At 41.5% G+C, this 13,232-nt stretch overlaps 1 protein-coding gene across 1 annotated transcript; it reads left to right on the top strand.

Annotated features, from left to right (window-relative positions):
* Window positions 1-180: 180 nt before the first annotated feature.
* On the top strand, window positions 181-11,412 carry LOC148189881 (uncharacterized). Its single transcript, XM_088075263.1, has 6 exons — window positions 181-244; window positions 628-1,794; window positions 2,581-2,886; window positions 4,833-4,950; window positions 5,688-5,798; window positions 11,115-11,412. The coding sequence occupies exons 1-6, from the start codon at window positions 181-183 to the stop codon at window positions 11,287-11,289; spliced, it is 1,941 nt and encodes a 646-aa protein (XP_087931389.1). The 3' UTR covers window positions 11,290-11,412.
* The last annotated feature ends 1,820 nt before the right edge of the window (window positions 11,413-13,232 follow it).

The following is a 13,232-nucleotide window of genomic DNA, read 5'->3' as shown; positions in this document are numbered from 1 at the left end:
ATCGCCCTCCCTGCCCAGGCCCAATTTACTGTCCAACCACCCGAGTCTACACACTCAGTGCACGTCTTGTGGCGGTGTACACACTCACACTTGACGTTTGAGCAAGGAAGTAAAGAGTGTTTTCCTGGGAGACACTGGGGATTGTTTTGGACTATATTTTTTTATGTTTCCTCTGACAACATGGAGTACTGCTTTTTAAAAGGTTTCCTAGTGGTTTTGTTGATACAACACTGCATGTCTGAAGGTAGGGTGGCATTATGCAAATAGCTTTGATTATCTGTATGTGATGATGTCTTTGTATTTGGATAAAAGGAGTTACACCTGCAGACTGACTCCAAACCACAATTTTACTTAATAATTTCCAATAGCTTTGCACCTGATGTGCATATAGCTACTGTCTTTGTATATTCAATCAATGAATAATGACATAACCAAACGGTTAATGGTAAAGATACAGAATGTTGCTTTTCTCATTGAGCGACTTGCAGAGATTATGCTGCCACATATGGCGTTATAATCAAACACTCAATGACCATACTTTTTGGACTTGTTTCATGAGTGGTCCGCAATTCTAGGTCTGTTTACAGCAGCTACAAAACACCAAAATATTTGATGCTATCTCCTTAGGTCTGTCCATCCAATCCTCCACGGCGGTCACCTTGCAAGACAGCCAGACCTCACCCCAAGAACCAGAGCTTCCCTCTGCAGAGGTAGTACCTGTAGTGGCCCCTCCTAGCTTGAAGGAGGTGCAGCAGGCTGTGCAGGAGGCCTCAGAGCAGGTGGAAGGCCGTGGAGCAGAGGAAGTGCTGAAGGAGCTGCTCGAGAGGGTGGTTGAGGCAGCTCTGGGGCAGGCAGAAGTGGGAGGTGAAGCGAGAGCAGATGAGGCTGCAGTGCAGGAGGTGGTTGAGGAGGATGCCCTCGAAACTGACACAGAGGCAGAGGTGTTGGAGCAGACGGTTGAGAAGGAGGTGAAAGGTGAAGCTATGAGTGCCGAGGAGGGAGATACTGATGTTGGAGAGGAGCAGGAGCTGGCAGAGGTGGATGCATTTGAAGATGTAGCCGATGGAACTGCCGAGGGGGAGGCTGCAGATGTATCTGTGGAGGAGACTACAGAAGGTGTAGAAACTGGGGGCAGGGAGGCGGAGGGAGTGGAGGTTATCAATGAGACTCTAGATACCCAAGTAAGTCAGGAGGTTGTAGAGGAAACTGGAGCTGCTTTAGAGGAGACAGGGGGGTATTTTGCAGCGGAGGAGGCACAGGAGGAGGAAGGGGAGGCACAGATTGTGTTGTCTGAAGGAAATGGAATAGCTGAAACAGAAATGCAGGAGGTAGAGGAAACTCCGGCTGTTGTGGAGGCCAAGCAAGAGCAGGGGACTGTGGTAGACTCTGACCCAAGCCTGGGGGTGTCTGACGTGGAGCAGACAGGGGACTCATGGGGAAATGGTGAAACTCAGGTGGATGAAATTGAAGGTGGGGTGATTGTACCTTCTGATAATTACGAGATACAGAGCACACAAACAGCAGTGGGAGAACCAGCAGAGGAGAAAGCAAACATAGTGAAGGATGCCAGAGGACCAGAGGTGGAGGATGAACAAGGCCATTTAGAGTTGGAGGGAGGAGTTGTTGAGGAGGTAGAAGCAGAAGGTACAGAGGCAGATGGGGGTGAGAGACATGAAGAGGGTTTAGTCAAGGAGGAATCAGTGGCATTGGTAAATGAGGGGGGCAACCAACAAGCTGCAGAAGAGGAGCAGATTGCTTTAGAGACCTCCCACGACAGCGAAAAGGAGGATCAAGGTGAGATATGTGTTTGTGCAATGGTACTGAAAGCTAGCACAAAGAAATTAGGCTTCAGTGTGGTGGTCTGAGCATGGCACCATGCCCTGTTTCTCACAATTCTTCTCATTGATTTCTCCCCATTAATGAGTTCCATGTTTTAGCCGCCCAATTCTCTTTCCTTTAAGCTCATCCTCCTCATCCTCATCCTAATGACTATCTGAGATGTTGAATATGTAAAACCTGTTCATAATTTGGGTCACAAAAACCTAAAACTCCAATGGTATTTGTCTTTAAACATTCAGTTGCATTAGACTCAGCAGCTTTGGTTAAGCTTGCATTGTTTGCATCTTAACCCACTTTAAGAGGGGAAAGCTCTTAAATGAAGATTATAAGCCCCTTAAATGCACTTTACAAAAATATTGGTTAGTGGCCCATGTCCTGTGGTACAAACATGAGCTGCTCTGGTTGATTGGGAATGAGCAAGAGTTTGAGATGTTTTTAACAAGATTTTCGCTTTAGAAAATGTTTACTCAAAATATCTTGACACGGGCATGAATCATTTATCAGTTCCAAACTTCCAAAATTCTCTTAAGCCCAATGATTACTGTGACACATGCTAAGACTGATATGTTAAATACAGATTCTGCACTGTAGAGATACTGTAAGTAAGCTTCCAACTTCCAGTCTCAGCTGCAGCACATCTATGCATTATTCTACATTCCATAGGTCCACTCGACAAACCCTAAACCTTGACCTCTTTGCTTCATTTTCATGTGTGTGTCACATACCAAACCCCTCTTCTAGAAGTGCTGGTGATCTCTGCCCCAGAGCCAGAGGACGGAGATGAAGCCTCCATAGAGCAGAGCCCTGAGAACCAGGCGCCCACCCCCAGCCCATCCCTAGGTGGGGTGGAGGCCGGGGAAAACACCCTCAGTGATGAGAAATCCAGCGACGGCAATGAGATCATCAGCCCTACTGATGACCTTTTGCCACGTGACCCCGTCATGGCCCAACCTACACTGGATAATTCTGTAAAGGATGTTCTAGCTGAAGGCCCTCAGGCAGAAGGGGAGGCCAATGAGCTGGTGGAAGATACAGCCAGGAATACAGGTAAAATGGAATGTAAAATGATATCCAAATATAATAGAAAAATACATTATATTACTTTTCCACTAACATGGAATTAGTTCTGTTTTGGTTTCTGCACTAAATTTTGAAAAGTTCAGAGCATTTTGACTAAAAATAAACTAATTTGCAGCCTGAATGATTGGTTCCTTGCGAAGCAAACCTCCTAGAATAGCAAAATCTTACTCTGCCTTTTTCTGCCTCTGACTGGCTTATCCTAAAATTGTTACCCTTAACTGATCCTATTCCTCTTGCCTAAACCTAACTTATCCAACCAACATAGGCAAAAAAAATATTAGCTAATTACAGGAAGAGTAGGGCGGGTTATACTTCGCTATCCTACGATTTTCAAATTTGTTGCTGGAGCCAAAAGTATCAGGTTTTGATTAACCTTAAGTGTGAAACTGTGACAACATCAATGGGTTTTATATTTTACAGGTCAGAGAGAGTCTTGCACATGATAGTCTTCTATGTCTGCTCATCACTAACATTTGGGTCCTTGCTTGGTTTGGGGATAAAAACAAATATATGTAATAACAGAACAAAAGTTTGCAGGCAATGCCCTGCGCTGATGACACATCCTTGAATATAATGGTTCTGATCAAACCTGGTGGAAACGTGGGATGAATCACTGAATAGCACCAGGATTCCAAGAATACTGAGGGGAACTCATTTAAGAACCAGGGCTAATTTGTTGGAAAAGGTGAAACAGTTTACTCCTTGGGCCCATTTGTACTCCTTTGGCTTTGACCTTAAGGCTCATTTGTAATCCCTTTACATACAAAAATGGATTCAACTGCAACTGTAACCGTCACTGCCCTCATACTTCTATGCATCCTTTATGTAGGCATAGTGACAGCATGGCAATAGAAGCTGGAGTCAAAAATGGCACACAGCAACAACAAAGAGGCAACAATGGAGCAAGTCGTAATAATGTACCTTTGAATGGAGGTTGCGTTTTAGACGGCAAGGGTCTGCTAGGCCATTAAACAGATTGTGATGTGTGTACAGAGACTTCAATTCACTATATTATTGATTTGTTCGGGTACGCCTTTTTTAAAATGTCTTCATCATCTCCTACTGTTTAATTCCCCCTGATCTACCCTACACTGCCCCAAATATCTCCAGTGGCACTGCTTCATGTTGTCCATATCCGCAAACCTCAAGGAAGGGTGCACAGATGCAGATAAAATGAACACAAAGTATGGACAAAGGGTTTGTCAGTTTTTGTATACCTATCTGATGTTGAGCATAAAGGAGCCCTTTATGCCTCTATTCACAAAAAAGAATAAGAGGAATTGGACTTAAAAATATTATACTGTAGTTCTCAAGTGCACTTTCAGAACTTGCACATCCGGCTCTAAATGGGCTTGGGCATACATTACAACAGATTTTCTGCAGCTTAAAACTTGGGTAGAATAAAGAAGAGGAAGAAAACAGCTCATCATCGTGATTCTGCCAGCAAAATATGCAGATGGCCAAGTTGATGTTGTTCCATTTGAATAAACAGTGGAGCAGGCTAACTACACACTGACTGGTGGGGGAAGACCAGAAAGTTGGGACCAATCCGTCACTATCTAATATGCTGTTTTCTGCCTCACAAAAATGGATGAAAAGTATTTACTTTATACTCTCTCAATGCCCCCATGCATTGCACACATGCCCCTTTAAGCTGGTGTATTGTAAACAGCTGCGAGGTAGAGTGTTAAAATGACACAACAGCAGAAAAACAGGTATTTTCTTTTTGCCCTGCAAAACTGTAATGTAATAGTGGGAAATAAATGGGGTGTCAGGGTACAGCTTCCTTTATGTGCAGTTGAGGGACAGTTGATTGAGTTGTAGCAAAATGTAGTGCATCAGATTTCATGTTTCCTCCTCTTCTGCCCTGCCTTTCTTTTGCTCTTTCTCTCTGCCTTAATGTATCTGTTTAGAGACAAGTGAGCTGGGCCTGGAGGCATGGAAGATTGGGGCTATTTCTGCTGCAGCCTTCCTGGTTTTGGAGACGGTTATCATCATTATCTATATCCTCAAATGTCGTAACAAAAACAGGTAGGTAGTATCGATTTTTGTGCACTGAATCTCCAGGAACACTAAGGCAAAAAAGTTACCTTAAAGGCCATAAATTTCTGTTGGACTGAAAGTACCATCCAAATGTCCTTACCTAATACTTCTCAACTTCCAGCCAATATTATTGCCTGTAGTTTGCCATTCGTTGACATAATTTTAGGAAGCTGAGCTATTATACATCCAACAGCCTTGTACAAGAATAGACTTTCATTACAACCCTAATCTGACTGTAGTGTAGCATGAATTTTTGTTCTGGCACAGTCTTTGAAAAGCAGACTCTTCCCCTCTCTTTACTTTTCATGAATGGTAATCAAAATAATACTTTGTCTGTCTTTGCACTCGTACCAACCATATCACAGTGCTTCTTCTCTAATAGCCGAAATAAGCCATCTGATTGCTAGCTGTGCTACCAGCGGCACTACAATCACAGATGGGACTTACAGCAGTGCTGGTACATGATTGCTTCTGATGTTGCCCAAGCTGCAGCTAACATTTCCACACTGATAGATGATGACATGAAGAGACTGTGCCCAGTAATGGTTCAGTATTTCTCTCCCAAAAAGAGAGAATGGCCTTTCATCTGTAATATTTTCCATTTTTTATTGATTTTTTCCACATGCCCTGATGAAGCACGTAGTTCATTTATAGATGGGTAACAGTAAGCAACAACATTAATATCTGAGATTTTTGTGTGTTTGTTTGTGTATGTGTGTATGCAGTGCCCCAGCCCTGCAGCGGGCATGTGAGGAAGGTTGTGTTGAACCGGAGGCAGCTACAGGAGGTGACTGCAGTGATGACACACTTCCTGCAGGCAATGGGGACGCTCAACAGTATGTTCACTCATCTATCTAACATCCATAGTGGTTAGATACATACAGATGGGCTATACATGAAAGGAAAGAGTCTTCAGGGCTCACGCAAGCTGCCAGAACAGCTTCAGTGCTCCCTGACATAGATTCTCTGAGTATTGAGAGGGATGAACACTATTCTTTAAAAAGATATTTCCCCATTGTGTGTTTTCATGATGGCGGTGGAAAGCGCTGTGTAACACATCAGTCTAAAATCTCCACTTCAGTGACCCCTTAATGGAATACTTCATCCAATAAGTGACCATTTGTATATCTATTACTCACCATGACAAGAAACTATTTTTCTTTCATGCCTTCATGGTGAACGAAGAAACCAAAAAAGTAGCAAAGTCTCATTTATGCAGTCATATGCTCAATACTAACCAAACACATGCATTTTTGCTAAAACCTTACACTATGAAGCACTTCCACCCTATAGGCAGGTTTCTATTAGAGATTTGCACAAAACAAAAGTGATAATTTCCGAAATGTCAATAAAGCATTATTGCAAGATCTTGCAGTAACATTCCAAGAAACATGGCGATGGACGTTCATAACATTAGCAGGTTTATTTTTATTGCAGCCACCGCATTAGCTGTCATTATTTTCAATCAAAGGTGACGCAGGCGTGTTATGCAAATAATAATGGAAAGGTAAGCCCCTTATACATGGGAGCGGCCACATATGATTTTTGGGAGGTGATAGTCTATGATTTCATAGAGGAATTATGGATTTAAAACTTCCGGGTGATCTGCTTAACTTTATTAACTTTACTTTGTTATGTGATGAAGTAACACCTTTTATAGCACCTGCTGCATCTTCCCGGAGGGAGCCAGTTCCTACTGACAAGTGCACAGCCGTAGCATCATGTGACCTATAAAAGCACCAAAACTGTTTCCTTTGCAATTTTGCTACATTTGGCTTTTTTGAATCGCCTGAAATACCACCTCATGCAATTTTAAAATGTTTTTTGCAATAAATAGGAGGTTTTTTTTTTTTTTTTTTAAAACTGACATGTTTCCATTAGACAAATTTTATATTCACAATATGGATTTGCACAATTTGAGGGTTAATGGCACAGTTCAAATGCATGCACAGGCCTACATGTGCTACTCATCTGTGAGTGAGTCTGTTTGTACTGACTTGTTTAAATCATAACCTTTTAGCAAAAATGCATGGGTTTGGGAAATACTGAGCATACAACCTGATAAATGAGATAAGTTTTGTGAGAGTTTGTAAGCAGATGTTTTGATATAATTTTGCTGTTTTTAAATGTGGACTCTGATTACTTCAATGTTCAAAGAATGTTCACCTTTTTGGTTTCTTTGTTCCCCATGGAGGCATGGAGACAAAATATTTCCTATTATTTAAAATTGATAAACAAATAGTCATTTTGTGAATGAGGTATTCCTTTAAAGATAAACTATGCTGGATTTTAATTTATTTAAAAAAAGAAGAAAAAAATGTATATACTCATACAGAAGTAGTCCCTGTAGTTGTATAGTAGTCCGTCTGTCATCACTTATGACCCACTAAAGTGTGTTGAGTGAAATGCAAAATGAGACTTAATCTGTGGTTGGCTTTTATTTTCACTTCCGCTGGCAGATGAGTTTTGAAAACAGACGATGCTGTAAAGTATAGACCTACAGAATACGAAATGTATGGAATCAATTCTTATTCTTTTTACATATGCTGAATAAAAAACTGAAAGTTAAGATAGAAATCAGACAAAACATCTGCTGATAGCTTCCCGTAAATGTAATAAAGCGGAGACACAGATCTCACCATCAGCCTTCACCAGCCTTTATTACAGATTGAACCCAAGGACAAAGATCTCTAAACATCGCTATTCGGATTTATTGGGAGCTGTAAGTACAGGGTGACAGTCTTTTGTCTGATTTAAACAATTTCAAGGTTTCATTTCAAGGTTTACATGATCTCACTGAGCTCAGAGAGTACCTCTCTGCTAGGCTCTCCCTGTCTCTCTCCCAGATCCCCTCCTAGAGTCAGATTTTCTGCTACCACCAAACTGACTTTGACAGTATCAGTTTCCTTGTCACTAACACTCGCCGGATGTCGGGCTTGCCCATTGTCAGCCCACTAAATGCTACTCACTGACCTGAAAACTTGTGGTTCATAGGAACCACCAGTTGTGTGCTTCTCAGCTGATTCCCTCCAGGCTGTTTTGTAAGCTATGTGCTCAGGAGGCTGCCCACTGGGTCACATGAGAGTGTGAGTCCCGTGAACTCAAAGCATTACTGTGTAATACCACTTTCCTTCTTAATCAGACTAGCAGGCTTGGATCAATAATAAGCCAAAGGTGTGTGTGTGTGTGTGTGTGTGAGGAGTGACCATGTGAAAGTATGGGGCGAGGGTATGTGTAAAAAGCGAGAAAAAACAAGACAAAGATTGATAGTCTGTGCATTGAAACAAAATCCGTGCATGCACAGCGTTGTGTGTATTTCGATCCAATGAGTCTGTTGATTATGCTCGTGGAAGTGTGCAAGACACAAAGAGAAATCTGATGTGTGCCTAGTGCAGACGATAACAAAGCAACACTGAATTATTAAACAGTCGACAGAGTCATCTTGAAATATGTCCTTGTTAAGAGACTTTATAGCATCAGTGACAATCCAGTTGTCAGTGGAAGAGGGAATCACTAAAAATGCTGCCAACAAACAACAAAAGTCACTTTTAGAATTCTGTGGAAGTCACAATTTTAGCAACAGTATCATCTCAACAACAAATGCACAAAGTGCTGCTCCTTGTACACACAAGGATGCCAGAAGCCGCCGTGCAAAGCAAGCAAATTCAAAGAGTGTTGATGAAGCTATTATAGAGCTCAGGTACATTTCAGAACTCAGAATGTTTTTGTTTAACTTGATGTTTTCTGACAAGACGTGCATTTTGAAAATGAAGGAGACTTTGATTCCTACACCAGGCAAATGGTTGTAACAGAACCAAATTTATTAGTATTCACAAACTATTTTAAATATGCTGATCAGAATTCTACTGAAGTAGGTAGAGTATTTGCAAGGGCATTATGGTGCATTTGTAATGATAAGGAAGGACTGCACCATAATCCCAAGGCAGACCAGCTGAACCTATACTCACGTACTGAACAGGCCCTGCTCCCTTCCTACTTAGAGTATTATGTAGCACCATACATCATGTAGCCACTTGGAAAGCAAAAAGAAAGGGTCTGAGGGGGTTTGAAATGGAAAGTACTGTTTTTTAAGTAGGACTAATAATAGAAGACATGAGATCCACATATTGAACACACTGGGTGCTAGGGTTGCGTCCATACCTTTGAGGTATCAACTAAAATAACCCAAAACTTAGGAGTAGCAAAACTTCTCCGGCAAATACCTGTATGTGACCTTTGTTGTACTAGGAATGTCATTGCTTAACCCTTAAGTAGTTAACCGCCGAGAATATTTTGAATAGTTTACATATGACGTGCCATTTTTTTTAGACAGCTACACTGCACACCATGCGTTTCTGCTAGCTGGTGCTGCCATGATTACCTGTAATAACACTGTCTAGACCCAATAGTATTACTCTTGAAACACTGTGCCCACCCTCCAGCCGACCCCAGCTCACCCTCCGTAAAACCCACTGCTTGATCTGTCAACACCATCAGCAGTATCAGCATGGCTAGTGGTGCTAGCATACAAATGACAATTTGCTCAGAGCCAATCACTGCAACTCTTCTTGGATTTAAAGGTACAGTGGATATGATATAGAGGGTTATACTGGCAGCAATGGAATATGATAAAATAAGTATAGTATACTTTTTTTAAGTGCATAATCGTCTGAAAAAAAGGGATTGCAACGTTTTAGTTATCTTAGAATGAGCCGTTTATACTACGTTGGGAGCAGGGCTTTGTCTACAGAGTCCGCCATGTTTTTACAGCCGCCAAGAATGGCCAAACCAAATACTGGATCAAGATAGGGCCATTTTCGCATCAGCCACTGCAGTTAACAGCCACTCGTGGCTAACAGCCACAACACAGAGATTCACGATAAAACTGTTTGTTTTTACAGTATGTTCACTGCTTTCAACTTGTTTCTAAGAAAAGGAGACATCTGCTGATAACTCGACTCCCAGTTTAAACCTCCTGAACACTGAATACTGATGGATTTCTAACCACGAGTTCACGCTTGGCACATAAAAGAAGTTTCCGCTAGTTGCAATCTGTACTGTAATTGTTCTATGCTACTAAATCTTACCACAGCAGCCATAACCTACGTAGTCTGTGGAGAAGTTGAGCACAGTGTATTTGCAAAGTTGGCAAATTAGCATGCCGAGATGCCACCAAAATGTTTGAAAGTAAAGGCTAAACTACATGCCAGCGGCATCTGATGGCATTTTGTACATATGAAAGGTATCGAATGAAGTAGAAAAAATAGTGGTTAATATGCAAGAAAGGTATCAAACGTACTCAGTTGGTATCGGTATCACTTTAACAATACTGGTATTGGTACTGATATTGAAATATCCAGCTTACTGGGTGCACATGCATGGATGCAGGCACATTTTACAGGAAAAGACAGCAAAAGCAAATTAAAATATGTTTAAAAATAACAAAACCCAAACATGATCCAAGCCACAGCCTTGCTGAGAAAGACCCAGTGCTGTGGCAGCACGCTTGAGGTTCGGGCAGGTAGCAGAATTCTCTTGTGCACAATGCCAGACTACAGCAGAGGAAGTAATGAATGACCAAAATGCATTCTGGGTAAGCCCTTCAGCATGAGTGCTTTCCACATTTGGAATGACACTTAAGATGGTGGTTTGGATACCCTTGAGGGTAAATCAACCGGGGCATGCAGCACTTTTAGAAATTCATCCAGAACACTGTCACCTGCAATTAGTCAATAATGTCAAGTGGATCTATTTATATCTGGGTGTGTCATTACCTCCCAGCATATCTCCTTCCACCACAGTTTGTAAGCTTCTCCATCTGGTGCGTCATAAAATAAACAGACCTTGCGGTGAAAATATTAGCATTTGCTCGCAGCCCCATATTCAACAGCAGCTCGACAGCCATTATGAAAACACCAAATTAAGAGGTGTTTGTATTGTACTGGTACTCTAAGTGTCCCATCAGGATGGGCCTGCCTTTGTTCTCATGTAGAGCAAAACAGATTTTATCCTCATTTGTATCAAATAGCTTCTCCTGCATGCTCTCTGTGAGTGATTATTAATGCACTCCAACAGCCCCACATTTTCTCTCTCTGCAATTTATCCAACTGTTAAATGGCTGTCAACTGCCCCACTGTCCTCCTCTTTACCAGGATAGCAGCACTTGATCCATCTGATGTGGCTTCAACCCTGGCCCAAAACAAAGAGCAGCACCAAGAAGAGCATGCAATAGCCATGTCCGACCTCCCACCGAGCTCCATGGAGGAGTCAGCCAACACTGGCCCAGGACCAGACTCCTCACAAGACCTCAGGACTTCCATTCTCTAGGGCGTCCGACTGTTTTTATCTGTTGCTAACTGTATCTAAATAAAATCCAAAAAAGCCACTGTCCATCCCTTCAACCAGTCTACCCAGACCATCCAATGAATTACCCTAAATTCTCCAACCCAACACAGACTGCCTTGGATTCTGACTGTAATAACCAGAGGTGTGGAGTCACAAATTCGATGACTTTGGACTTGAAGAAATCAAAAAAAGGCTATTGACTTGAATTGTACTTCAACACCAATGACTCGATTTCACTTGGACTTGAGCTGTTTGACTTGATACCTTTTCCCAAGCTCAAATATTAAAACATATCTTATTTCAAAAGTGCCACAAATCAATAAATTTCCCTTCATTCCTGATCAAAACTAACATCAGTGCTATTTATTTTCAGCAAGCCAACACTTTGTTTGAACCAATCTGACAGCATCCAGTCGAGAAAGGAGAACCATTAGGAAATAACGTTATGTTACTGAGTAGGAGAGAACCATGGAAAACTAATGCTATGTAACTGAGCGCTAGTTGGGGAAAAATGATACCAAAGATAATAGCTTGTTTACCAAAACAATGCGGTGGTCAATAATATCAAACTGCAGTATGCATTGCAGGTTGAAAATTACATAGCTACATTATTTCAGTGGCTACAGAAAATATTTTTGCTGTTATCCTACAAGCTTGGAAGGTTATCCACTGAAGATCACCAACAAACTTCGTATAACAAAAAAAAAAAATCCATGACTTGTTTTTTTCTAAAACTTTGATTTTTACAAAATCCATGAATTTTCTGGGCCTGAAAATTGTGTTGCTGAAATTCCTTGATTTCCAGGACTAGTTAGGACTTGATACATGACTGGGGACCTACCTGTCTCGACTTTGAACTTGTGTATAAAAAATTCAGACTTAATTGTGATTTGCAAAACAATGACTTTGTCCCATCTCTAGTGATAACTACTGTATATGTAACACATTTCTATTTTGTCTTTTCTCTGCATGTCTGTGTGAATGTAAATTGAAAAAAAAAAGATACTGTCACATGTTTGGTGTGTGCGAACGTTGGGGTGTGCGTTAACAGGTGCACAAACTTGTGCGAGTGAGTGAACAGAAAGGGTGTGTTTTAAAACACTCTGTGCATGTATGAGTGTGTGTGTGTGTGTGTGTGTGTGTGTGTGTTTGGGTGTGTGTGTAAATGTGATAAAAGTGTCAGAAATCTAGTTTGGTGTCTGTAAGCTCCCAAAATTGAAATTGTTAATAGATGTTTTTCATACTGACCACCACTGTTGAAAATTATATTAAGGGGGCAGCGGGTGTGACCAATTTTCTTGCTTCACCAGTGATTCATTAAGTGCTTTAGCAGCACCACAGAGTACTGCACAGTCTCATTACAATGTACAACGCTAGCCAACAAGAAAAAAAAGAGATTTTCTCATTATTGACATGAAATTTGAAACTTTATTTGATGTTCATTCTACATAACTCCTGGCCTTTGTATCACCATTTTTGTGATTTGAGCAAATTAAAATAATGTTGAATCTTTCGTTCTTGCCTCCCAGTATGAAGCTTTTCGTATTCTGCAGGGCACAGTTTGAAATTTTTGATTACTTGAGCGCACAAATTAAGTAATTCGAGGAAGCAAATGACCAGTCTGTACATACAATTATCAAGGATTCCTCCCCCAGACACCTGACTGCCTCCATGGCTAACAAACCATTAGCAAGTTGTCGAAAGTGCCTGAATTCACTGACTGAATCTCACAGTTGAGTCTTTTTATTGTGCGAGTGACCACGCAGACTGGCGTCATTTGGGTTATGATCACAAGGCATATGAATGAGTTTTTGAAAAAAAAAAAGTAGCTGAAGCCTCAAGTGTGTCGGGTGTGTGTGTGTGTGTGTGTGTGTGTGTGTGTGTGTGTGCGCTTACACAAGCTCCAGAGAGGTCCGGTCATGCGC

This window comes from Plectropomus leopardus, chromosome 3 (genome assembly GCF_026936395.1).
Source record: "Plectropomus leopardus strain MGB_pleo_1.0 chromosome 3, ASM2693639v1, whole genome shotgun sequence".
Taxonomy (NCBI): Eukaryota; Metazoa; Chordata; class Actinopteri; order Perciformes; family Serranidae; genus Plectropomus; species Plectropomus leopardus.
The sequence above is the reverse complement of the archived record's forward strand: the minus strand, read 5'-3'. Positions and strand labels throughout refer to the sequence as shown.